Source organism: Thunnus maccoyii, chromosome 4, assembly GCF_910596095.1.
Source record: "Thunnus maccoyii chromosome 4, fThuMac1.1, whole genome shotgun sequence".
NCBI lineage: Eukaryota > Metazoa > Chordata > Actinopteri > Scombriformes > Scombridae > Thunnus > Thunnus maccoyii.
In genome coordinates this window covers 21,910,977-21,938,803 of record NC_056536.1, presented here as the reverse complement: position 1 = coordinate 21,938,803, position 27,827 = coordinate 21,910,977, and the positions used below count along the sequence as shown (strand labels likewise).

The 27,827-nt window shown below is 42.3% G+C and overlaps 1 protein-coding gene across 1 annotated transcript in view; it reads right to left on the bottom strand.

Annotated features, from left to right (window-relative positions):
- Positions 1-27,306, bottom strand: part of plxnd1 (plexin D1) — a 61,416-nt gene extending 34,110 nt beyond the window's left edge. Inside the window, exons 1-12 of the mRNA XM_042408330.1 lie at positions 25,835-27,306; positions 23,748-23,924; positions 20,322-20,453; positions 19,380-19,480; positions 14,410-14,539; positions 11,675-11,852; positions 11,296-11,404; positions 5,957-6,056; positions 4,327-4,425; positions 2,639-2,728; positions 2,247-2,352; positions 970-1,127 (exon numbers count right to left, since the gene is read on the bottom strand). Coding sequence (XP_042264264.1) covers positions 970-1,127; positions 2,247-2,352; positions 2,639-2,728; positions 4,327-4,425; positions 5,957-6,056; positions 11,296-11,404; positions 11,675-11,852; positions 14,410-14,539; positions 19,380-19,480; positions 20,322-20,453; positions 23,748-23,924; positions 25,835-27,046 — 2,592 coding nt within the window. The 5' untranslated portion in view covers positions 27,047-27,306. The remainder of the gene's footprint in view (positions 1-969; positions 1,128-2,246; positions 2,353-2,638; positions 2,729-4,326; positions 4,426-5,956; positions 6,057-11,295; positions 11,405-11,674; positions 11,853-14,409; positions 14,540-19,379; positions 19,481-20,321; positions 20,454-23,747; positions 23,925-25,834) is intronic.
- Between the last annotated feature and the right edge of the window lie 521 nt (positions 27,307-27,827).

Sequence of the window (27,827 nt, the reverse complement as noted above, 5' to 3'; positions counted from 1 at the left end):
GACTCTCACAGAGCATCCTGTTAGTCACAGTATGCTGACAGCTACAAAGAATGAGGGATAATCGCGAATGCTTCAATATGGCCTATTTGTGTGACAGATTGCGGGCCTCTGCGTGTGTGTGTGTTTGTGTGTGTGCGTGTGAGAGAGAGTGTGTGTGTGTGTGTGTGTGTCTGCCTGCTTTGTTCTGCTTGCTTATTCTCCTGGGCCGACCAGGTTTTATCTACAGGAAGTTCAGGCCGACTGGGTCTCATGTGAGCCGTGCTTCCCATGACCGCCTATCGTAGCTGTGCTGATACAACGTTCGGTAGAGGCAGAAAAGGCTTGGAGGTTAGCTCTAAACATACTCCCATTACAGTTGGACAAACAAATGAATATGACCATGCAAATGAGCTCCATAAACAGTTTCGAGAAAAGCCCTGCCGGTAATCGGGATGACCGTTTTGACGTGACCACAGTCAGATCTTATGTAAGATAAACACTGCTTAATTCCTTTTACCAGTGTGGTTTTGCTCTTATTGTGGTCACAAATCCCAAATCCCTCATGTTTCTTATTTGCTTTCTTTTAGTCTCTGTGGCTTTTTACACAAAGAGCCCTACATATATAGCTTGCATACCCTATCCACACAGTTTAAACACATACTGTAGTTACACAGGGCAGAAGGTGTTCCCATGCCCTCCTGAGTGATTGCAGATCGACTCGGTTTTGTCCCCTGACGGCTGTGGCTAAGTGAGTGTTAGTGTTATTACAGACTGGACTGCTTTAATGAGACTCTATTCAAACATTCCCTCAGCAGCTGACACTGGACAGACAGGCCATGGGGGCACCGCATCATGCGGATGACCCCATGATTCACCATTTTATGGCTTGAAAATACAGCTTGGAAGCAACAGAAAGGAGCTGGAGGCTGAAGGAGGATGAAAGCAAGCATTCGTAATCCACATTCATGCATGTTTAACGTGTGATCTTACCTTGTGGATCTCAGGAGCTGGACATTGATCTCTGATTGGCTGGCAGTCATCCCTTGGCCTACAGCTGTTTTCACACCAGCCACAGAGGTGTCCCTGATCCTCCCGGCCCCAGCACTGGGAACAGTCTGAACTATCCACTCCACAGTTGTACACCTCCACTAGAAGCAGATGTGAGGTAAGAGAGAGACAGAGAGGCAATTATTATTGTAACACAACATTACTGAACAGTATTTTCCGTGTCTGGGTAACTTAAGGTACTGTGTTCTCATAAGTCTATTTATAGCGTATATGAACCATATGGGCTGCATGCTCTAAATACACAGCATAAGCATTTGCTGGGTGATATATTCATAGCTATAAAAATAACCCCCCCCCCAAAAAAAAAACAGAGAGCTAGTGGAGTGGCGGAGAACAAAGCCAGCGAGAAACAGATGATTATGTTCATGTTCCAATGTACCTCCAAGTGAGAAGTCCCATTTGTATCGCTGCATGTGCATCTGTGCATGCATTTGTGGGCACACCACAGTGTGTATGTGCCTGCACGTATGCGATTAAAGTATGTGTCTTTTTAAATTTTGATGAGTCTGCATGTTATGATGCGACCGTCATGTCCGTTCACAGTGCGGAGTGCCTGGCAGCGGCCCAGTGCTGTTGCTCACATGGTAGACACATGCTCTGTGAACAGCACATCTGGGACTGGGCAAGGCAAGGTCTGGCTTGTAGCTACACTATAGACAACGCGCCAAGTTCAACAACACACACGCCACCTTTCATCATCTCACTGTTGTCATGGAGCTCAAATTGTATTTGCAACAATACATGCGGACATCGCTTGTAAGAGGCATTGATAACACCTTAAATTGCAGCTATGTTCTATGCTCATTATGTGTAATTAGACGGTAGCAGAATATGATATTATGGTAAATTACTGGTTGTTGGCAAATTATGTGTTCTAATGCACAAACTACTATTATCGCAAGTGACAGGCAGTCTAACACTGTTTGTCCCTGCGAGTGAGTCTTTATTTTTCTCCAGGTTTAATCAAATCCAACAATCTCATCAGAAAACATTTGTGCACAGGTGAAATGCATTCTGGGAGCAACAGTGGCAGCGATGTCAGATTCTGTCTTGTTTTTGCGACTGTATAATTATATTGCAAATAGAGGAGAACTGAGCAAACAGCTGAAGTGAAGCAGATGGCAATTTTGTGTTTTTCATCAGTTTTTTTTTTTTTTTTTTTTTTACATGTCTACATAACCATGAGTGCAATGTCTTACCTTTCATGGGTTGAGGGCTGTCCACGAAAATGGCCCCCGCTCTATTAAAGTATCCTTTCCTCCTCAGGTTGAGGTGGTAAACTTGACTCCTCTGATTAGTGGACAGCTACATGGACAGAAACAATAAAATATTGGATGATGGACATCCTCTCGGTGTGACTGTATATCATTTACATCCCTCTTGCTGTTGCTCTAGATAATAATAGGTTCTTAGTCAACTTATAAACAAGGGTTTAAAATAAGTGTATCAAAACAACTTACAAACTGGGCTTAAACCTAATAATAATGCACACACAGAACTAGCAAATACACAGTAATTGAGGTAGAGCTTAAGTGATTCTTAGGCAAATTGACTGACTCGTTATTTCTGGTAGGTCATTGTCTATACTTACTGTCACTCCACTGCACTTGACAGTAGAGCTGTTCAGCCATGTTGCCTCATATCGCTGCTCTGTCCCAAAGTCACACTCCAGCATTTCCCCCTGTTATGCAAAACACTTATTTAAACAAAATGCTGTATTTAAACACTTAAAAGCAAGCAAACTGTGATATTATGTTGTTTTCAGATTGATATCACCACTTCTATAACACGCAGAGCCACACCAATGGAGAGAATGAGCAAGCTTCTGCAAAGAAATGCTCCTTCAAACATGTCTGGTAACAATTGACAACTCCGAAAGATTTAGAGTACCAGGAAACTGAAATAACCCACAGTAATTGTCCCTGCCAGGAAAAGATGCAATCCATTCAAAATTCATATTCATAAACATCTGGACTCCCACACCTCGGCGAGTCATCTGGGAGCCAGAGTAATGAATATGAATTCATTCTTTATAAAATGAGTGCCCTGAGTCTAACTGAGCCAAACTATATAAAGGTAAGAACACGAAGAAGCTGAGATAGGTAACGCCAGTAAAGTACTTAAAGTGGATGAAATCATTTGTGTGTGAATCCAGCCAGCTTAAATTGGTCTACTTTGATGGTCCTCCTTAGAACGTTGCTATTTTTCTGTGCTTTTTGACACCAGAGACGTTTGATTTTTCTGGCATCTGGCATGTACTTTTCCCCCAGAAGAACTCCAACATACCACATTTTGAAATGTTCCCTTCACTAGTGAGCAGTCTGAGAACTAATAAATGCTGGAGGACAAACTTTAAGTAAGACTGTTTATCACAGTTTAATCTTAATCATTTATTTTTAGGGTCACGGCTGGTAAAAGTGTGGGAACCAAACCAAAACTAACCACAAATTCCAAAAGGATGAGTGATGGCAATGCTTTTTTTTTTTTTTAGAGAGAGAACGAATGACTGACACATATTTCCTGCTGAACTGACTTGTTGACAAGATGAAGACATTACTCAAACAGTGTCCGTTTGTATAAACTTCTAACTACACCGAAGAGTTTTATGAATGGCCAATCATATCCTGGCTGCCCTGAGGACGTGTGTGTACGTGAGCGTTCGTATGTGACTCAATGTCTGTCACCATAGCAACACACCAGGAGAGGGCTCGAAAGGCCAGCCAGGGTTAGGCGTGTGACTGTCCACGCCTGGCAACTAGTCAGCACTGGAATTTTTAGAGGAAAAATCCTTATCAGTGATGCAGGATCAGCGTCTGACTCGCTCAGCGTGGATTAAGGATGAGAATAGGCGTTTAAAAAACTGATCTGGAAGGACTATCAGTATTTAAAATGAACACAAGCAAAATAAAGCTCCTGCTGGGTGTGCTGCCTCAGACCGACTAGCTCATTGTACACTGTGCTGACAAAGACACTACTCAGCCAGTCACAGTTAGATACCAGAGCCATGGTGGGCCCAGACAGCTGAGCAGTGAGCAACATAAGCATAAAGATACTCGCTCACTCTTCACTCTCATCTCCGTCTCACAAAATGGAGATCACCCTACATCACGTTTTTTGCTCATTCATTGACCCAAATCACAGCACACAAATATCCATCTGTGTTTAACTCAGCTTGAAGCAAACACACCATATGCTTCTCTTTTATTCCAATCATTTTCACAACACGCATTTTGGACAAATTCCAAGTCCAGCTCCTTAGCCGGAAGTTGTCTGCCGTACCTCCTGGATGTTGCTCAGGGCTAAGGTGAAGTCCTGGGTCATCCCTGATGGCCATGGAGAAACCTCTGAAGCAACCAAGCTGGGACAGGAAGCTGCCTTCTGCAGTGAAGAAGGGTGTAGGGGCAGGAAGTGACATATAGGAGTTAAAGAAAACAATGGCTCCCCTGCACACATCCGCAACCCAAAATACCTGTCCTGTTTATCTGGGGAAGGAGGAAATGAGAGGGTGAAGTCTCGGTCTGAGGGAAACAACAATAGCTTCAAATAGAGAGATGATGAGGGATTAGAAAAACAGACCCACCGGACACTGTGATGGGCTCAGCAGAGCAGGAAAAACCCACCTCCTCATCTGCTCATGACCTAAATTACAAAGACCTAATAGTGTTTTTTTTTAATGATGAAAAAGAACCTAAAATTTAAATAGAAAGTGATTTAAAAAGCAGAAGCCTCTTGTGCTTTCTTTAATGTGTTTGTTTTTCAGTATCTTGGGATCTAAAACAGCACGCCTGACGAGGATTTATTGTGTTTGCTTAGAAAAAAAATGCCACTGTTTAACTAAAAGAGCTGCTTCCCTTTTCACAGGGTCTTGTGATATAAAGATTAGCGTTAAACATAGTAATAAAGCATTTTAAACACTGAGACCGATTGAAAAGCAGCTGACCAGACGACTATGAGTCACATCCTCTCCCCTCTATCTGGGACCAGTAGTGTGAGTGGGACACAGTCAGACCCCTGCGGCTTCAGGTCAAAGTCTGCATGGAAGATGCCTCCTCACACAGGTCATGGGACCTGGCAGGGCAATAAAACTCCAGAGGGGACAGGAATAATAAGATGGCTGATTAAGTCTTGATGTTGTCAGAAACACGCACAAAGGAAGGCGGTGTCTGGGGAACTTTAATTGGTTTCATTGAGGCTACACTAGTTTTGGATAAATTTCCACGTTTCACAGCTTTTTCAAGAGCTTGTGCCAACACTTGTACACTGTTTGTTTTTCAGAGTAGTTTACACCTTCACAGGGTTTTACATTGCCAAACATACTACAAACATATCTGCATAATCCATTTGTACAGTCACCTACTGCACTTAAAATGAAGGGATATTGATTTTAAGGTTTTTCTGATCACTTTTAAAGAACATCTGGGTTTGGCCCCAAGCTACATAACAGAAAAGTTGCCTCTGTATGAGCCAGCTCGCAGCCTTAGATCCTCAGGCGGGGCCCTTCTGGCCGTTTCAAAGTGGAGGCTTAAATCTAAAGGTGAAATAAGGACACAGTGAATCCACTCTTCCACATGCTGAGATGTCAAACTAAACTGCCAAAAAGAGAAACTTTACAGGAGGGCAGAGGAGTATAAAAATGGTACATTATTTTGTTATGAGTCTGTTAAACCAGAACCTCCTGAGGTTTCAACATTTCTACATACTGTAGTTGAAACACTTGTAAGCTCAAACTGAATTACCACATGATTGCTCTTGCCTAACCTGTCTGGACTCAGATCATTACAGCACACACGGAGATGTTGGACAGCAATGTCTGGATTACGTCTCAGGCTGTGAGTGGTGGGATGTTAATATTATGAGATCCTCTGGGCGTCTGTTTTGTTGATGAATTATAAAATAGAGAATTACTCACCTCTAGCAGGTTGTGCGTTGGCTCATCTTTACTGGAGACACACAGGTGTTTCTCTTGGTCCCAGTAACACTTCCACCTGGTGCTCAGGCAGCTCACACATCTGACACAGATGGAGAAACACATATATGGAAAGAGTTGAGAAACAGGGATGAAAGCTTGCCCAATGTGCTCTGTTTTTTGCTGTTCCCATGCATTAAATACGGTCTTTTACGCTGATTCATTTGGAGCGCAACACAAACTGAGAAGCCAAACTGATTACAGGCATAAAACTTTAACTTTAATAAAATGAAGTAATGATTAGTCACAGTAGCTGACACATTCATTCAACAGCACAGCCAGCCAGGAGGTCAAACCGGGCCAGATGAAACAAAGCACTTCTCTATAAACATTCAGAGTAAATGATGATACGCTTGTATGAGTCTCATGTACTTCTATCTTTCTGTTAGTTTTACATTGCCTTGGTGGGGAAATTTTGGCACATAGCTTGTAGACTCCCTAGAGTTCATGTTCATCTGTCCAAAACATTCCCCCTTCACAAACTGGTGGGTGGGAGTAACTTGTGATGAATCTGAGAGCTGCAGTTCGGTGTTTTTGTGAAGTGAGGACTTTCTCGACAGTCGTTAAGTTCCTCAAAGGGGTGTTTGTAGGTTAAAGGATAGTCTGATGATAGTCTATATGTTCATTGTTGTCTACAGCTTCCATGAGAACCTAACAAGTATTGTCTGTGTAGTCAAAGCCTGAAATAGCTTGAGGGATATGGCTGGTGATTTTCTATATTTTTCTTATTGCTAAAAAAAATCTCATGTGCAGAGCCAAACAATGAATTGATCCTACTTAGTAAGTATTATGTGAGCATCCAAGGGCTGACATATCTTATTCCTCTGTGCTGTAGAACTCCACTGTTTTCCAAAAACTATTAAAAATGAGCCACATGGTTGTACTGGCTTACATTTTCCGCATTCCCACACAATGGTGTCTGCCTTAAACAGAACTACTCTCCTGAGACTGAAAACGTGATTCTTTGGAGCCGTTTCTAAACAAACTGACGTGCACAAATTCTTTGTAGTGAAGAAAAATTTATTACCAATATCACTAAGAACATGACCACTGTAGTTTATTTTGAGTCGATCCCATATGTGAATACTTGCTAGAGCACCAAATCTACAGCTGAAAACAGTCCTCAACATAAATACTATATACTCCTGTTTGAGTCATGTTTGCTTAAAACTACATCACCCAGCTGATTTAAGACATTTTTTAGCCAAAAAGTGAAACATCTGTGACCAGTTTGAAAGATTTATGTCTTCGGTAGGCACTGATGGACCTGAGGCGCAGTGCCACACATAGGGTAGGGAAGTTAGACAGTATTGAGAAATAACAGAAACAGAGACTATTACCAGCCTTATACTTTAAGCTTACAACCAAGTTTAGGCTAAAGGGTTGTATCATTTATCCCTGGTGGTATATAGCCATACAGTTTTAGTTTGTTTCCAGATGTTTTGAGATGTTAATCTCTGAAATTTCTGTCATCACCTCAATTTGAACATATATGAAAATTAGCTTTTTTGTTATTTCTGGGATCTATCCTTTAAGATCGGGTAGCTGTTAAGGGCAGACTTGAGAAGATTAAGGGTAGTGTTTGGGGATATGGGTTGTATTAGTCCTGTGTGTGTCTTCAAGATAAACTATCTAAAGTGGAGCACCTCCACTGTACAATATGTGTATATGTGTGTGTGTGTGTGTGTGAGTGGAGTGTGTCACTGTATTGCCTACGGGAAGAGACAGATGTCCCACACTAGGAATGATAGCGCCTCCAGTGATAGCAGCACTCTGAGGAAGGAATGGAGTGTGTATGTGTGTGTGTACGTGTGTGTGTGTTAGTGCGTGTGTGCGTGTGTGTGTGTGCACTGATTAGAAGCAGACGGCCCCCTCAAGGCTCTTATCAGCTGCAGCTTTTCTGTTTTCCCTGACTCCCTTTTTGTCCTACTAAAACACCTATACACTACCACCCACACACACATGTTCCCGCACATAGGCACACACACACACACACACACACATACAGATTGTTCACAAACTCACTCTCTATGCTTGAGCTAACACCGACAGTAAATACCCTGTGACACTGCCCTCCCCTAGTCATAATGACCACACGTACACACATACAAACACACACACACACACTAAATACACAGTTGGGCTCACACTCTCAGGGCCTCTCAGTGGACACAGCGGTTAAACACACATCCTCAATCACGTCTCTGTCAAAGAGAAATACGTTCAGAAGAAAAGATCAGTTTCAGGGGGAGCGACAGAGAGGGACAGAGAGAGGGGAGCAAACCGACAGAGACATACGAGGGAAGGTGGAAAAAGGAAGAAGAGGTGCCAAAACCTGAGACACAGAGAGAGAAATAGAAAGCAAATAAAACAGAGAGAGTGTGTCTGTGCGTGAGAGAGAGAGAGAGAGAGAGAGAGTGTTTGTATGTGTGGTTAAGAGACATAAAGAGAAACAGAGCAAGAGGGCAGGTTAGGTGGTTGTCCTACTGGGCTGTTTGGTGAGAGTGGAATGCTATCCTCTGGCTGTCATTAATACTTTGCCTAGTGACCACTTTGAATAGACCATCATGGGAGAACTATCTAAACGCACGCAAACACAGGTGCACATGCTCCCTAACAAACACGCAACACACAACTGTCACATCATAAAATATAAATGAAGAGCTCTTAAAGCTGAAAATCTGCAACCTTCCTCCACTGTGGTGAGGTTATGTTCAAACGCCAACAAAAAAATAATGATAAATTGCCACATTTACCTTGATAAAGATAAAGATAGCATTATCTTTATTTTTACACCCTTGGATGATATTGCTTTTCTTTTGTTGGCTCATTTTGAATATGTTTATCCTGATTAATCTTGAAGGGTCCTGAGAGACACAACGATGAAGGTCAAAATTGAATCCTACATTTTCCATTATGCAACTTAATAGCGTCTTTCGTTAGCCATTCACTGACTAGTGAACACTCACATCTTACTCACATCTCACTCCACCCCCAAGTTCACAAGACATACTTTCTGTTAAAAGAATTTAATTCACAAGCTCAGTTTGACATAACCCTGATGATATCATCCGGATTACTTTCTCAGACTTTAAAAGGCTCCCTTCAGAGTCACAGGAGACATCACACAACTGTTTTCACACGCTGAGTAGTATTCTTCATGACAAAACAATTGATATTCATATGTAAAATTGGTGGAATGCCCCTTTAAAGTTCCTGCACATCTGGTCTACTACTCTTGACTGGCATAGACTGCTGTAGCTATTCTCAGTTTAATAATATTGGATTTTGTCAATTATGTTATTGCAAATTGCAATCTGAATAAATCTATCTTGGAAAAGAGATTTGTATTGTCAATAATTCCTTAAATACGGTTTCAGCTGAACATCCAGAACTGCTCACATTGTCTCACCCTGTCGTGTTTACTGTTAACAGCTAAGTAGCTGAATGAAGATGTCCTCAACTGACATCTTAAAAAAAAAAAAAAGAAATATGGTTTTGCTTAAATAATTAAATCACACACTAAAGTAACTTGGGATGACACATTTTGCAATGTAACAATAGGTTTGCAGATACTTTTATGCTACTTCTTGTGTGAAAACTTTGTGCCAACATTATTGGCATTAATATGTAAAAACAGATGACATGAAAAAATTGTGGAATTTTTGGAAGTCGTTGCTATAGCATACGTAAAAACCTGAGAGAAGGCTTTTTTTCCATAAAGCATTAAACAAAGAGTCTGCACTGTCGGGTTTCATTAAGGAGAAGTGGTTCATAAGACTCTCTTTAGGGATTATTAAAAAAAACAGCTTGAAGTGATTAAAATCAGATAGAGTATAGCAGCTCCGCAGTTTGCAGCCCAATGCTCATCCTGTGAGAGTGGCACTTTGCTCATTATCACCTTCAACAAACCATCGTCTAATTTCACACTCCTGGACCTCGCCACGCACCAAGGCTGTGTGCACATATTGGGTGCAGTCTTGCACTAATGTACCCGCAACTGCTGTGTTCACACCTTAAGACCGTTTGCAAAAAGTGAACAAAAGGGACACACCCAAACGCTTCCAATCCGAGAGAATCGGTCACACACGCATACGCACACACAGAGACTGATGCCCCTCTGAGCTTAAGATCTGCCCATCAGATAAAGTGGATCCTCTCACATGGTCCAACATGCAGGAGGAAGCCAGATGGATTGCCTCCAGATATGAGAAAACCCTCTTTGTGACCAGGCCATACAAGTCGCAGTCCTTCCCAAAAACAAACATCAACATGAGCAGCCAGACATACATCTCCAATTTCCTTTGGCTTAACGTTTACAGCATATTAATCCCACATTTGATCCTGCACTGAGAAACCTTGAGCAAGCCAAATATACAATAAGCCCTCCAAGAGGATGTGTCGGCAATATTTACCCGCTGAGGCCTAAATAGTAAGCAGGGGAAAAAAACATGAGAGGAAGCTAGGGACAAAGCGGAAAGGCCTTAGAGACAAACAGAGTAGAGAAGCTTTGCTGTTCTTTCAGCTTCCAGCTAAATGTGCACTACAATGCCACAGAGACTCAAGCTGACATTTGGCCGACATTTGAGTGATGCAGCTCAACAGAGCCCTTCTGTTAAGGGGTGACTGTAATTGTAGTTTATTGGTATTTAGGTCTCATTTAGGAAGGTTTGTTTTGAAGGATCACCTGCGAATCAAATACTCGGTGGATGAATGTAAGCATATGTGCAGTGGTGTAAGTAGAAGTACCAATACAGCAATGTAAAATTGCTCAATTACAAGTCCTGCATTCAAAATCAAGAGGTATTATCAGCAAAATGTGTTTCAAGCATCAAAAGTACTCACTATGCAAAAAATTACCCCTGTGACTAATATATCATTATATATAATAGAGGTTGATTATTTATACTGATGCAACAATGTGTAAGCAGCATTTTACTGTTGTAGCTGGTCGAGGTGGAGCTATTTTTACCTACTTTATATACAGTTGTGTAGTTTACACCAGTGGAAAAGGGTCACAAGATAAATTGGTGGGGTTGTGAAATGATTGATAGGGGAAGGAAGAAAAAAGGAAGGAAGAAAAAAGGAAGGAAGAAAAAAACTGCTAAATTTCTGCTACATAAGCTTATATTAATTTTTTGACTTTTTTTTCCTAATCTTTGCTTTTGTTGTCTAAAAGTGAATTTGGACGCACGGGATCAGAATGACGCTGTAAATTATCAAGCTTCACTGACCCTGAATAATTTGAGATAAACAGCTGTGACAGTAGATGTGTGACTCACGACATCTTTGGGTGTATTTCTCCGGTCCTCTCGCAGTCATAGATGATGAAGCTCCCAGATACCACAGATGTGCCATTCACTTTTATCGCCACAGAAACAGTCACATGATCTGCAGAAAACAAAGGCATAAACACAATGCTGCATGTTCCAAGTATTCGAGATGGTATCGCAGTCATAACACCAAACTAGACAGCGAGACGTCCTCTCTCTACAGCCACACTGACTTCGCTGCCTTTCGAACGATGAAAGGGGAAATTACATTTGTTCTAAAGCAGCTCAACATCTTGTACATAAGAAAAATGAATCACATACTGTACTTGTATTGTGTGGAGAGATATGGCTGGCGTGAAGCCAAATAGATGCCTGTTTGCAGTCTCACCTGTGCCAGGTGGGATTGGTTGGTAGTTGTCCCGAGGGAGCAGGGGACAGGTCTGGATCTGAGCGGGACCGGAGTCCAGGTGCACTGTGGCAGCTGTAGAAAACCCCGACCCATATTCACACTCCACCTGGGAGCCGACCAGATCAGGAACACTGCCGTTTATCAGAATGCCGACATCCTACGACAGAAACAGGCACGAGACTATAAATATACACTGCTCATCCTAACAGAAATTAATTAGAAATTCAATTCTGCATGCCCACACGCGTGTAGTCAAACCTAGCGTATGTACAGTATGTCTTGGAAAGAGGGCAAACGGTGCTCAGATTACTTCAAGTTTGTTCAGGACTTCAGGAAATAGAGAAACTAATGTGCAATGAAGAAACAGATGGCACAGCGTTATATTCACATCTAAATTTGGCTATGTGATAAAGTATGACAGACGTATAATGAGAAACATAACACCTCGCTGACATGACTGAATTTCAGCTAAATGATTTCAATGTGAGAAAAAATCAGAGTAGGGCAGGCAGGCGAAGACTGTTAAGCAGAGAGGAAGAGCATGATGACAAATCCTGTGGTTCAGCAGATACAACTTAAGTGGCCAGCAACATGTGCTAACATGTCTTAAAAATCTGTTCTATTGTTCAGTGGAACTGATCATTTCCTGGCTACGGCCCTGACTTCCTGCCTGCTGCTTCCTGTTTGGGGAGACAACCTTGAGCTGTGCTTCCTTTCTCTCTTTGAATCGGGCAGCTGGTGGATCTCTTACAGCCCAGCCAAACTGACCTACATAAAAAGCAAATATCCGCAATTAATGAACCAATTAATGACCTGTCGTCTCTCAGCCTCGTCTAATTATGAGCTGTAATTAAAGGTCAAATATATTCCAAGTGTCAAAATTCAGTGACCTAATTATCACATTTTTAGTATGCTTCTGTTACATGATACACTGACTGCGAGACGTTATTGAAAACAACAGAATACATGTCATAAACCAACGTATGACGCAAGCTCTTTTTGAAAGGATGTATCATCCTGCTGGGTTTAATTAAAGTCAGACTGGTGGTGTTATGTAGCACTCAATATTAACAGTCTCCCTGTGTCCCAAATCCATATGACACAGGATATAAGTGAAGAGTATATAAGACAGATTTTGACAGGTGATGCTCATGATCAAAGTCAAGAAACTACAATGAGGATTATTTTGCTCTCAGGCTCATTTTCAGTGTAGCAGGAGAGCCTTGTGTGGTTTTGTGTCTAGATATGTTTCCAGCTTGGACGACTGTTACATTCTCACAGCAGAAACTCATGTTAAGGTGATGGTATCATGCAGTTCATGTCTTGATAATATTCATTTTTTTGTTACCATATATTTCCGGAGTGTTGTTAGTGGTTGAGGGTTGAGCAATACATCATGCACCAAAAACTAATCTTTAGATCATACATCTGCACTTTAACATTTTGCACAATAGGAAATGATAGAAGATGTGCACCAACACACATCAGTCAAATTGCGACTTTGGAAAGGCACCGCCAATTACATTAAAAAAACAAACAAAAAAAACAAAAAAATGTTTTTCTTAAGATTCAATTCTTTTTTAAAAAAAATTGAGCTCTTGGAGTTGTCTTGCCATTGTCAACAATTCGTTGTAATTTTTTCCAAGTGTGAGTAGCTCCTCCTTTTTTATTGCGCATAACCGTGGAACAATGGGCCTTTTTCACATCATAGGAAACATTTTTAATAGTCATAATAGGAAAAGCACAGGTGTTACTAATAACATGAGCAATGGCTCCGTTATGTTCAAGCGTCCCAGTAAGTCATGACACTGTGACCATAGATATAACTGCAGTGTGACAGTGAAGCAACGTGCACAACACCACAACCCTGAAACTGGAGCAGCTAAATGGAATTCAGCCATCAATCATTTATTATTTACACCTGTGCTTGTCCTACTGCGACATGTCAGAACGTCTTCCGTGAAAAAGGCCTAAAAACCCTTAAAAAAAAATCAAGCAAATTTAGTATGCATAGTCACATGCTTGACAATACTTCTGTCACATACTCAAAACAAAACAAAGTTAGAATTGCTAAGTAGAATTAATTTAGGAGAGAGCAACAGATTTCAGTATTCCAGTTTATCAGGTCAATGCATGAGTTTGAGTCAGAGACATTGCTTTTATTACCATTAATAGAAAATTTGTCTGAAAAGGTTCAGAACCTTTGCAGGGAGAACCTATTCCTCCTTAATAATTGCACTAATTTTGCTAACACACTAATCTGGCATGTTAATTGTAAACTAAGCCAGGGTGACGGTTCATTAAGGTTTTTCATGGTTTTAGTGTTGCTATTGACTTACTATTCCAGATACCATAACTGTGCATAATAATGTGCATCACATTTCTGTCCTTTGATAAACTTACTTGAACATTAAATGCTAGTAAAGTCAACAATGACTAAAATTTAACACATGAGCGGTGAATTAATGGGGCAGCGGGGGGAGCAGCTGTAGCAAACATTGTTGGCATTAACATCTAAGCAGAGTAATAATAAAAGAAAGTATAATAATAGCGAGAGGTGTCAGGCTATAAAGGAGACCTGGGACATACCGTTTCATCAGCTTTACATGCACTGCTCCCGTTACAAGCATAACTTGATGAGTGACAACAGTCACGTCTCGTTTGATTTATGAATACGGTGTGATGGGCAACGTGCAGGGAGTTAAATTAGGTACCTTGATGTCTGCAGAGATGCTGATCTCTGGGGGTGTCAGGGTCATGGACGGACACTGCTGGGGGCCTTCACTCATGCTGATCCAGGAGCGTGCTGACAGCCCCTGAGTGCACTCCTTCTGGATGGTGCATCTGGAAAGAGAGAGACAGGTTGACAGTTTATAGTCTTGTTGAGTTAAATTTGGGCGCAGTGTGAATCATGTTTATCATTTCATATCTAGATTATGTTGGGGATATTTTAGGTTAGAGAGTTTCCTGTACTCAATATGTCATATGTCATATGTCAATATGTCACCAAAAAGTCAAGAAACTGACATCCAGAAATTAATCAACACATTTCCTTCTTAGCCTGCACAAAACTTGGCTGCAACTGAAAAGTTGATGTAGGATTTGTGGAGAGTTTTTCCATCAGCATGTCCCATCTTAGAAAATGATCATCTCATATATAGTAATTGCGTGTCACTGCTGCAGCTGGTAATCGAGACCCAGTCAGCTACTGGACTAACACACTGGTGCGTGAATGCAGAACTTTAAGATTAATATTTTATCCCTTGTAAAGAAAAGGACCAAGTTTCATGTTTCTATTTCATTCCAGGACTTGACGAATTCTCACCATTGGGTTTCATGGTCTGCTTCCCACAGATTTATGAGGTGCTCTGGTCTCCTAATGTCACATTCAGACCTCGCCTGTCAGTTTGTCTGGCTCAACACAAGAGACTACTTGACTCTAGGTCACGCACATTGCTATGGCAACCCATCCCGCAGGCACTAAGACCAGGGGCCAGTTACCGATAGTTGAATAAAAGAAAACTACTCATTCTGAATCCGTGTAGATCAACAGCCTGTGCATCCATGAATGTGTGTGTTTGTGTGGGTACAGATAGAGCATACACTGTCTGCGTGTGTTCCTATCTGTGAGTATAATGAATCTCTAGGACAGAAGAATTGTGAGAGGGCATTCAACAAGCAAGGTGGCCTCATATTCAGACTTCTGCTTCACTAATGAACTTCGCTGGCAGTTGGCAGAGAGTTAAGTTCATCTGCAGTGCAGAATTGTAGGACAAAGTGACCTCAGAGTAAGGAGAAACCAAAGAAGCCCCATTTAGCTACATCCTAACATGCAACATAATGAGTTTGGCACATCCCACTTCCTTCTCACAGTTGTTTTAAAAGTGTGTGTCCGTGTGTCTGCGAGTGTCTGTCTTTGTGTCCGAGGAAAGTGAACGTCCAGATTCTTTGTCCCATTGGCACTGAGGGACTGAGAGGGGCCATGAGGTCAGCTGCTGAACTAAAAATAGAATTGAGTGGCTCTGCAAGCAACACAAAAATCCCCCAGACAAAAACTCATAAACTCTGAACACAGTCTCAGCAAACTCAACTGTCACACTAGAACGGATTCAAAAATAAACACTGAAAATGTAAAGGCAACATCAGCTCACACAGATTTTGTTTAGTTGGTGATGTTCACTGCATTTTCATTTGAAATACTTGCTTGAATTGCTTGAAATTGAATTGAAATGAAATGAAGGGACATATTTTTTTGAACTCTTAAGAAATGAACTCAGAATTAAAAAAATATTTGCTTTTATTGAATGTTGCAATCATTTGCAAACGAATAACTCAACATGACAACTACTTGAACTATTTGTCCATTCTGCCCTGATTAGTCAACTGTTTTTGGTTTTATGCTTCGCTGTTCTCTTCCGTGCTACACTCCACTATTTTTCAATAATAACAAACAAATATAACAAAATAATCATAATCATAAAAGCCCGCTCACACACATACAAAAAAAAAGCTTCTATGTAAATTCAATTTTCTATGACAATAGATACCGTTCTGCTTCAGTTTTTGCAGAGGCTGATCAAATGCATGGCTCTGAAATGCCCTTTATTACAGTGTGTATCTGGAATCCAGCTAATTAGGTTGCATATCAATTAATGTATGAAGTACATGTAAATAAACATTCATTAATTTGATCATCTGTTACATGTTAACTATCTAAGGGTGAGCAACAGGAATTAATTATACATTCTTCATTAATTCTTGCAATAAATCATCATCAGTTAAACATTACTTGTGTTTCATTCCCTTATTATAAAGTGTTACCAAACAAGGAAATAAGACCTGATAAAGCATTTGATGCTAACTTTCTGTACCTCCTTGTTTTTGATACTCTGCTTTACATTTCAGTCAGCCCTCAAAAAGTATCCAACACCCAGCCCTATCTTTGAGATTATAATTATAAATGTTTATGACAAATAACTATGAATTATGCATGTGTTCTGAGATTAAAGTAAAACTTCAACTTTACGGGTTATAATGGGTTAAAAGTGCCCTCCTTGTTTTCCATCTAGAAGAATATATTTAGATTATCAAGTAAACTCCAGATTTTATCTTTAAGTTCTAAATACCTCATAGATGCCGCTTGGTATAAACTGAAGCGGGAATCCAGGAAACGTCATCTTACAATCTCAAAAGAAAAAGACATGCTGTCTCAGATGGACATCAACAAATGGCACGTGATTTTCGTAACAACTGGACAGCAAATTAAGTCGCTTACTAACCAGTGAGGTGAATTTGAGACATCATAACATATTTCCTTTCTCTATTTTTCTTTGTTTTCTTAGAATGCATTTCGGCTAATTCATTCAAACAACAATTTGATCAAGTGCAGCAGTGAGGAGAAATTAATTCAAGGCACTTTTCTCCGCTCTAAAAGGCTGGAGCAACTAATAAACATACAATAAACATACAGCAGACACACACACACACACACACAGAAACATACTCATCATCTGCCTCACAACAGAATGCTGACTTTAAAAGCTTTTCAAACAGCTCCTTAAAATAAACAAGGTCCATATGCAGCTAAAATATGACCTGAGAAAACTCATCACCTCCTAAGTGTCTGTATGTCAGATAAGGTGGTAAGCCAGCAAGACTGTTAAACAGCAGGAGAACATATGAGCTTCTAACCGCACACACAGGCCCGGAAACGCACGCAGATACACAAAAAGCCGCTGTGACACAAGCACATGCAGATAAGCATGATAATTTGTGAATAGCAAAGACTGCACATGATGCATAATTTGATTCAAATAAAGATATTAAAGTGCCTTCTTGTGACATGTGGCAGATTAAACCAGATCCAGCATGAAAAGAGTGATCAAGGACTAAGCTTTATCTCTGGCGGAGAAACTAGCTCTCTCTTCTCAGACAACAATGCCAACTCCAGCGAGTGAACAGACATGTTTTCATGCTTGCTCTACATGCCGACGTGCTGAAAGACGTCAGAACCATGCATAAAATCAAATAGACACCCACAGACACAGTGGTGGCTTCACAGATTGTGAGATAGTTCTCTGGTGGGCCTTTTTTTCTGTATTCAGCGTCTGTAGTTGTATCAGACAGCGAGGTGATGGAGGAGACCATCCACCCCCACACATCAACCCCCTGATCCCATGGGCTCTGAGGCCACAGCGCCAGCCCTGCGGCCGGCATGACTGGCCAAACAGTGCATCAAACACACACACACACACACACACTCATGACATCAGCTCCCTGGCCTCCAAGAGCCAGACAGCGACACACACTCTCGCTGACACTTACACACAGCATTACACACTTTGACATTTCCTTGTCAAAAGAACCAGTGTGCACTCTCCCTCCCACCACCATCATCACAATCAACGCTCCTTTGTAGAAGGATAGAGAGGAGGACAAGGGCACTGGGTGGAGGAGGAGATGAGGAATACGGGGACAGAGAGGCAGGTTGAGAGAGTATAACTAAATTCTCAAAGCTACTGGAAAATACGAGGGCAAGAGAGGAAAAAAAAAAAAAAAAAAAAAAAGGAAGCCGAAGACAGAGAGAGAATCACAAGGGTAAGAAAAATGCAGTGAAGCGAGAGAGGGACTGGGATAAAGAGACGAGAGATAGATAAATAAGGAGAGGAGACAGGAAGATGACAGCGAGACAGCCTGACCACACATACACACACACACACACAGACACACACACACACGCAGACACACAAACACGCAACTCTCATCAGTTCCACTCTTCCAGCTCTGAATGGCCCCTGGCAATGCCAGAGCCTCCAGAGCTGCAGCACAACTCATCACAAAATTCACTATCTCGTCTGATCTGCTTTAATCACCAAGCAACCAACCGACTCACACGCACGCACGCACACACACACAGACAGACAGACAGTCAAACAACACACAAACAAACACAGCTCGACACCACACATATTCTCCATGAAAGCCAATGAACACACAGCCAGAAAGCCGGCCCTGACAGAGCCACATTAATCACAGTGTACTCTCACTCGCTCACAGAAACACTTCAGCCAAGTCAGTCCTCGCTGGGCGCTCCCAGCCTGTCACTCCCCTCCCCAAACTACCAAAGAACCAGGGGAGCGCTCGAAACAATGATGTTGCTCCCCGGTCTGAGGCCTAATAATAAGCAAATCAATTCTGCTCTATCCAACAACAGCCTTCTAGCCCAAAAACACACTCTGTCACTGCCAAGACCCATTCAGCTGGGCGACATTTTGAAATGGAGAGTGAAGATGATGAAAACCAGCAAATGAGCCTCAGCGGTTTTATTGATTTAAACGCTACAAGTATCAAAATGACAAGCAGAAATCATTTCATTATGTCATCAATCTGATCTTTTATAGCTTGAAAATGAGTCAATTTTAACTCATTTAAACAGCTGCAGCAGTGAGACTGAAGAGACAACAGACATTTCCACATTTTCTCAACAGATTACGTCAAAAAGCATGTGGCATGTGCGTGACACTAATGCATATGATAATTTGATTGAATTTTTTTTTTTTTTCTTGGCAGGAGAAAAGAGGCTGAGAGAGACAGAGAACAAGTCTGAGGGGGGGGGGGGGGGGGGGATGTTAAACTGGATGGAGACAGAGCGAGACACAGAAAAACAAAAACAAGTGTTTCTTACCGATTCTCCAGAGTACACCAGCCACAGTGGGCGTCACCTGCTCCCAAACAGTCACTGCAGCTCCTCCACTGGTCACATTCAGCCACTTTCACCCTCAGCATCTGCACAACACAGCACGAGGATAAATCAAACACATTTCAAAACATATGTCAGATAAAAACAACTTTTCAAGATCAGTGCAGGCCTTTAACAGAGAACTAGTGCAGAAACAAGCAACAGAGAATTAGTGAACAACAATTTTTATAACTGACTGATGGTTTGAGTAATTTATCAAGCAAAAATGTCAAACATTCGCTGGTTCCAGCTTCTCACATATGAGAATTTGCTGTTTGTCTCTGTTTTTTATTATTGTGAATTGAATATATTTGTGTTTTGGATTGTGGGTTAGAGAAAACAAGCAACATAAATATGTCAACTTGGGCTTTTGATATAAAATTAACTGAATGAAAGATAGTCAAATGACTATTCGATATTGGAAACAATCATTAGTAGCAACCTTACAGAGAAAGTTCATCATGTATGCAAGTTTAGTTTTCTCATAAGAGCTTTTTCTTATCTGTGTGCATCTGAAATCATAAGTTGTTTACTTCTAAGACAGGAAGTACAGTGATTTCATCTCACCACACTTGACTAACCATTAGGTGCATTTGCACTGCACGACAGAACTGCTGTAGGTGCAGCCACATCCTGTCATACACATGAAACATATTGGTTTGGAGATGCAGCACCGAAACCTGTTGGAGGTCTGTAAATATAGCTATCTTCAACACAATTATGTGACTGTTCAGCTAAATTGAGGTGAGGAGGATTCACTGGATGTGAGATGAGGTCTGATTGCGGCTAATATGACTCTTTATGCCGACGTGAATAAAGCACTGACAGAGGTAGAGAGATTTAACAAACATCTTGAGACTGAAGCTTCCCCTGCAGCCTCATTCTTACATGGTGAGAGGTCATGAGATAAAGGAAGTTCCTGTCGTTGGGGTCAAAGGTCATGATGTGATGGACGGGTTCACTGGCTGGCAGCTTCAGTGTCCACTGGTTAGCCAAGGTCATGTTCGCCTGGAGGGTCAGCTGTGAAAAGAGATATCAAGGTGGAGAAAGAGTAGAGGACACATGTTGGATCACAGTGTTGGAACAAGTGCAGAATGGTGCAATAAATACTTTCCCACAAGGAAAAGTGAGCAACAGTTTTGCCAACTTCTTGCTTCACATTCACATAGAAGAACTCCTCAAATATTGCTCAATGTAATGTCATTCTACCAGCAACAAAGTTAGAGCAAAATAAAGGCCAAGTGTCTTACTCAGCAACACCTCATGTAGCAGATATGTATTTACTTCCTGTTTTTCAACACCTCTTGCCTCTGACTGTGAGGTCACTGTGAGGTTTTAGCAAGATTCATAGATTCTTTTTACCTGGAAACCCGAAATGCACAAAACATTACCATACCATTACCATACGACATTATCATACGAATGTATAAACAATAGCTTCCAAGTTTGTGTAAGTGTCTTTTTCTTATCATGAACGTTCGTGTCCCTTTTCTAAAATATTTCTTATATGTTCAAACTTTTCAAATATATTTTAGGAGGCCCTTTGTTCAAGTGGTGTGCCTAATCTTGCTCCACCGAGCGGCGATTTATCTACACACTGGCCTTCCTACAGCTCGAGATAATAAAACGGGTGACATGTTCTCACGTATGCACAAACATACGCACACACTGGCACACACGCACAGAGCTGCGTAGAAAAACAAACAGTGCTGAGTGAGACTTCCTGTCATGCAGACAGTGAAAGCTCTTATTTCTGCTATTTGTCGGGTTTCCCTTCACTGGAGACATCCTGCCATCCTGAGGAACTGGCAAAGTGACCGACATCTGGTGACAAGCACGGGCCATGTCACTTCTCCATCTGCAGAACACACAAACAGCCTCTCACATGCACACACACATATCAGATCATGGTCACTTTTGGGGACATTACATAGATTTAAATCATTTCCTTGAGACTTACCCTAACCCTAACCACAACCACTACTTGCATATCCCTAACCTTAACCACTGACCCAAAAATCAGTTTTTTCGCAATTGGGGACACGGCTTTTGTCCGCAGGTAGCCTATGACAGACCACACACACACACACACAAACACACTCGACAAAACCATTACCACCTACTGCTGGTTAATGTTAAACCGCAGCAGACAGAAGCTTAGTAAACCATTGGCTTAACCTGTGATGAGAGGCATTATCTCAGCCTCCAAATAGCACTTTCGTTTTTATAACACCACCCACCCATCTACACACACACTCACACACACACACACACACACACACGATCCTCTGGCTTGGAGATTCTAAGCAGCTGTGCTATGTCTTCACCCCGCACCCCAGTGACTACAAACACATACGCAGAGTGACACGGCGAGGAGTGAGTAAACAGCAGCCCACACACCTGGACAGGGAGCAGAATAGGAGCAGAGAGAGCAGTGGTGAGGAGAGCTGTGGCACAGTGTGCCACCAGGTCAACTAACAAAACACATGCTGTTCTGGCAGGTCGCTCTGACTCTATTCTCTGTCTATCTGCCTGCAGATGAAAGACCCTATTCAACTAAGGAGTGCTCAGCTGCTGGGTGCTCTCTCTCTCTAGGTGTGTGTGGCTGTGTATACCTGAGTGTAAAGGAGAGAGAATAAAGACAGATGGAGGTGGGGCAGGAGAGAGAAAACAAGAAAGAGAAGGAGATAAAGTCTGTTTGCAAAATGAATCAAAGGGCCTTTTATATTTGAGATGGAATAAAAGAGGAACAGAGAGAGAGGGGGGACAATGAAGCGATGAACTGAGAAGTGAAGGGCTGAACTGAACTGACTGACTGACTGAGAGAGTAAAATTGGAAGAGAGTGAGTGAGATAAAGGTGGACACGGCGTGAGGCAGAAAATGGAAGTCAGCTGTAATGGGGAGGGAGAGACTTCATTAAAACATGCATGTAATTACAAATTACTTCACTGAGGGCTCTCTCAAAGACAGTAAAAGAGGCCTAACTTAATCTCAACCACTGCTCCCCTGTGTTTAGTCTGAGCCAAACTCACAGTCAGAATCATATTACACACACTAACAGCACCATTAACCTCTGTAACAGCTCTATCCTGGGGGCACACACACACACACACACACACACAGACAGTGCCACACACACAGAGATACATTTACAAACAATGAAAGACACATAAAGCTAAAAAGCACAGAGCCTGTTGCCCAAGGTCGCAGAAATACTATGCTCCCTGTATAACAAGGTTGACACACATCCTGGCAGAACTCATATATAGCATGTAATCACAGGGAATGCATTCATCTGAGTAAACACATGAAATCACTAAACCACTCGCGCTGGCCTGCAGACAAAGTCAAACACCTAAAAACGCAGTCAAACCTGCAATCAAGCAAACAGACGTACACAAACGCTCTCATACACACGGTTGCTTGCAACATCCCAACCGATGTTGTGCATCCGGTATAAACCATCCAAAAACTAATTACTGCATGCTCAGCCGAGGCTAAAACAGTGCCTTCATCTGGGGAGGAAAACAAGGAGCTCTTTTAGAAGGCCCAAAACGAAACAGCCCACAGCAGGATGGTTTTAATGTTGTAAAAGGTACCAGCCTAATGCAAAACAATAAGGTCAGAAAGCTTTCAGAGCCAGTTTATGTTGTTTTCCGCAGACAGCTGAGAAGCAGCTTGTGGCGCTTGCAGGCAGGCTGCTGTTTAGCAAGCTCAGTCAGGGGTGACTAGGAATGTGGCTGAGACAGAATTAAGGAATGCCATTAATTGGACGGGAAAGGTTTTCACAAGCTGGACCCGCTGCAGATGTTCCAAAGCTGAGGTCGCAGGCCGCCGACTGAAATCGCCAACTCACGGCAGGGCTGAGTCATACGTCGTCACACGGTCTTGTTAAACGGCTTTCTGGCGATCTCTCAGACAATAACCAGGTCTGAAGAACATTAGTGCACATGGTTAGGACTACTTAATAGGCCAGGATGGGTCATGGATGAATGGAATGAGGGGGCTGGGTGGTGACAGTGCTGAGAACCTGCAAGATGAAAGCAGACGTTGCTGCTTGTTCTGCCGTGGCTCGGAGTGTTTCATTACACACCTACGTTTGGTTTATTGAAAGACTCAGCAGCCACATCAGAGCCACACTACATAACTCTGTTACTGTTATAGTTTTTCCAAGCTTGAGGGCTCGGTCACATTAAAAATATTAACTCCATTTAGTGGTGACCATCATGTCCTTTGACCTGAGGTTATGTTAGTTCTTCGCTTGATCACTTAAAAGCACTGCTTGTATGTGTGTGTGTGTGTGTGTGTCTCACCTTACGAAGGCGTCCATTACTGGTTCCCAGAAAAACCACAGTGTGATTGTGTACATTGTCCACAGAGACTGAACTAAGACCCGAGTATTCAAACAGAGGAATGGCCTTCAGGGGCCGCCGTAAGGCCAGGGGGTGCTGCAGGTGGGCCGCACCGCAGTCCAGCTGTTCGGGTTGCAGCTGGAAGACAGACAAAATGAAAGAGATCAATTCCCATCAGCTTTCATACGGAAGCGCAGTGTACAGATTAGAAAACAGGAGAGAACAGTGCTCCGAATGATGAAAGTGAAATGGAAAACAAGAGCTGATAGTAGCTATCACAACGGTGCTGCTCATTCTTCTAAATCACTTTTTAGACATCTCAGTGAATACTTGAAAAGGGCTTACAAGGGTCTTCAACACTCATAAGACTCTGCTTTTGTCAAATCCTCGGCGGGCAATGATAAAACATTAGTGCCACGCTTGGATGAGCACCAGGATCTATTGGGAATTCTCTGAATATTTTAGAGCACGCAGAGGCAAAAAAAAAAAAAAAAAAAGAATTAAGCACAGTGGATATTTGTAGAGTCGTTTCCCACGGGCCCTTCTGCTCCCGGCTTCATCTCTCTTATCATAAATTGTGTCTGGCTTTCCCTCAGTGCTGGCCTTCAGACTGTCGACAACAAGAAAGATCACATTTCAGCAGGCGGCATAAATGCTAAACTAAAGAAAGACTAACTTTACTCTATGAGGGAAAAGTAGGTGGTATTACAGCAGGAAAAAAAAATCCACTTTGAACTGAACAGTTGTCTATCTCAGGAAGGCCTGTGGGCCAATTGAGATAGTATTCAGACAGCTGGTCATGGGAGGGGGTGTCCGGGGCCACAGCCGACAAGACAGTGCCAGCGAGGAGGGCAAGCTTTCTGACCTGACAGCACAGCGGTTGCGGGACATCCTCCTTCGACCTCTTCTCTGTCAGTCAAAACCACCACAATGAAAAGCTGGAATTTCACTGCGTTCCTATGAAACTGTGCAGCGCTTTCTCTGCTTGTATTATTCCACACCATCAATATGGGGGGAAAACAACGGGAGTAAATATACAGTAGTGTGCAATGTTTAAATTTCCTTAAGGGCAAATATTTAGTTTGGTATGCGAGTGGAAAGCATGTAGTTAAAAACACAAGATCATATCTGAGCATGTGTTTATGACAAAGCAGCTATTTATTCACTGACATTGCTAAATTTGTGGTTGGGTTATAGTTAGCAGCAGACACTTGATTAAAAAAAAGGACATGTCTGAGGTTTTACGGAGAAACACTCAACTATTGAACCCTTTCCGTCTTCATATTTGATAAGAGAGGGAGCTGCTGGATGTGAGGGGAGTCTCACCCTTCCCATAACCTCCAGCGTAGCTCTAGAGCATCTTTCCAGCTATCATGACCTCTACTCGTGACATGGGAGATCCTCTCTCCGAGTCATGAGCCTCAGGGCTAAAGAGGATAACTGCTTGCAAGAATGAATGGAAACTGTCAGAGAGATATAGCTAGTCATGAGTGAGTTTGTCTTTTTTTTTGTAAAGCCAGAACAACTTTAGGGAACGTCAGGTTTAATAAATCTGAATCGGAAGCAGCTTTATTGGCCAAGTATGGTTAGGCACACAAGGAATACACTGTATTGCAGTCATAATAATAATAACCAAAGCACCCATTTTCATTTTCTTGTGGGAAAATGTTCATGAATGTCTACAAAATAACACATAAATAAGAAATCAAGACGTAAATAAAAAGAAAAAAATGAAAAAGCATTTCGTTTTAGTCAAAAGCTGGCAATATCTGATGGTGAGGTTGATAATTTCTCTATTGTGCCCTTATCACAGATATTCTCATTTATTCTGCACCATCAAGATACTGACACTTGTTTCTAGAAAACTGGAACTATCTTGAACCATTTTTGTGTTAAATAAGACTTTTGGACTGATTATGACCTGTTCTAATTAAATTACTTTTTTTTGCATAACATGTCTAGCCATGTCATGAAATCAAATCAGATAAAATGAAGATAATTAAATTAGTAGTTGTCTTGACTAAAATAAGAGATCTGTTAGTCCTTACCACCAAGTTTCCCTTCATAATACAGGCTGCCCCGGAGCCCTGGATAACGCTATCCAGCACCTGAACATCGCTGCTGGGAGAGTTGGAGCAGTTCCTGCGGCCTTGTCGGATCTCCTCCTCGATGTCTCCAAACTTGAAGGCGCACAGAGCAGACTTTCTGTCCGCCTTGGAGAACACTCCAAACAGGTACGGCACTGAGCTCTTCCCGTCGTCTGTGTGGATCTCCGCTGGGTACACGGACATCAGCCGGTTGTAAATGTTCCCGTTAAATCCACACTGTAGGGGCATCTGGATGTAGGACTCCGTGAGCTTCCTGCTCTCCGGGCCCGTGGATTTGCGGGGGCTCTCGGTATCCAGACATATCCTGGCGAGGATGCTGTTTGGCTGGCTCTCCTTGTGGCCCATTTTCGCGTCATTGTTGAAGGCGATGTAGGAGTAAGTCTTCTGGATGAAAGCGTGGACGAAGTTCAGCTTGTTTTTGGTTTTCACCTCTTGTTTGATCTTGAACACATTATCCTCTGAAGGGTTAATGTCATAGGTGAAAAGTCGGGATAAATCCTTCACGTTCAAGGAGCGGATGGCGATCTCCGGGGTGTTTTCAAAGCGCAGATCCTCCTTGCTGTGATTCTTGGGGAAAAACTGGGTACCAGCCCCTGTATAGGTCGCCCCGACGAGAAGCCGGGTGTTTCCCCCGTGGCTCCTGAAGATGAGCCCGACAGTGGATGCGTTCGGGTGATTGGCGGCGATGTTGAGCATGCTGGGGAAAACGGTCTTCTCGCCCTGAGGTGGGAACTCCACCGCTATTTCCGAAATATTCTCCATTTTTCTGAGCTCACAGAAGCCTTGGTACACAGATCCACACACCACCACGACCCCTTGCTCTCGATCCAGCTCCAGGAGCTTATTGTAGTTATCAGTGAGGGATTTGGGATGCTCACACGGAGCCTGGGGCAGCTGTGGCGCATGGCACAACAGGTTGTCCTCCACCGGACCGGTCCTCTTCTCCACCTCGATGCTCAAGGTCCCATTCAGCTGGTAGACTGTGTTGACGGTGGCCAGGTAGATCTTTCTGGATACCGGGTCCACCACGAAGTTATTGGTCTGATTTGGAGACGCGAATGCCTGTTGGATGTGCAGCGCGCTGGCACACCGGCGCGTCTCCAAAGCCAGGACGCCGAGGAGCAGAACAGCTATCTCTATCGAAGGAGGCATTTTTCCTTCTGACCGGCTTCCGCGTGTTCTGTGCCGAGGGGTGCATTGAGCAAAGACAAAATTGTGTGTTTGTTCCTACTGCGACAATCCGAGAGGAAAGGCTGTTTCCTGCTCAACGCCTAAACCCAGAATGACGCGATAAGCGAGTCGTGTTTCCTTTTCAGGCTGCCTCCTCTGTCCCTCTCTGCCCACTGTGCAGCTCAGCAGCCTTTCTCCCGAGTCATACTGAGCCACAATGCCTCGTTGAGATTTTTACGATCTTCAAACAATTATCTACAACAAAAAATAATAATTAAAGTGGATTTGTTGATGCGTAATTTCTGGACATTGTCAAACACAATGGTGATTTAAAAAAAAAAAAACTTATTTGGAGTCATGTTTTAGTTCCGCTTCTTTAAGAATTTATTCATAAATAAATCACGAATAAATGACACATTTAAGTAAACTGCTGATCTCACAGGGAACACATTTGTCACCTCATTAACCCTGAAGGGTCCGTGGGCACTGCCTTCCTGTAATGTCACGTCCCATCAAAGCGCTCCATGTCAGACCACTCTGCTGTGATTGATCACTGTTATTAGATGTAGGTGACTATTAGAGCTTCTAAATGCCTTTTTTTCCATTTTACCCAGGTACATTTGAAACCCATTTTCTCTGAGTGACTATAGACTAGCAGATTTAAAATTTAGCAAGGTCAAATATTAACTTAACCTGAAATATTAACTTATTTAAGCTATATATAGTGAGCTCATCTTGCCATATGAAGTTGTAATGACCCTCG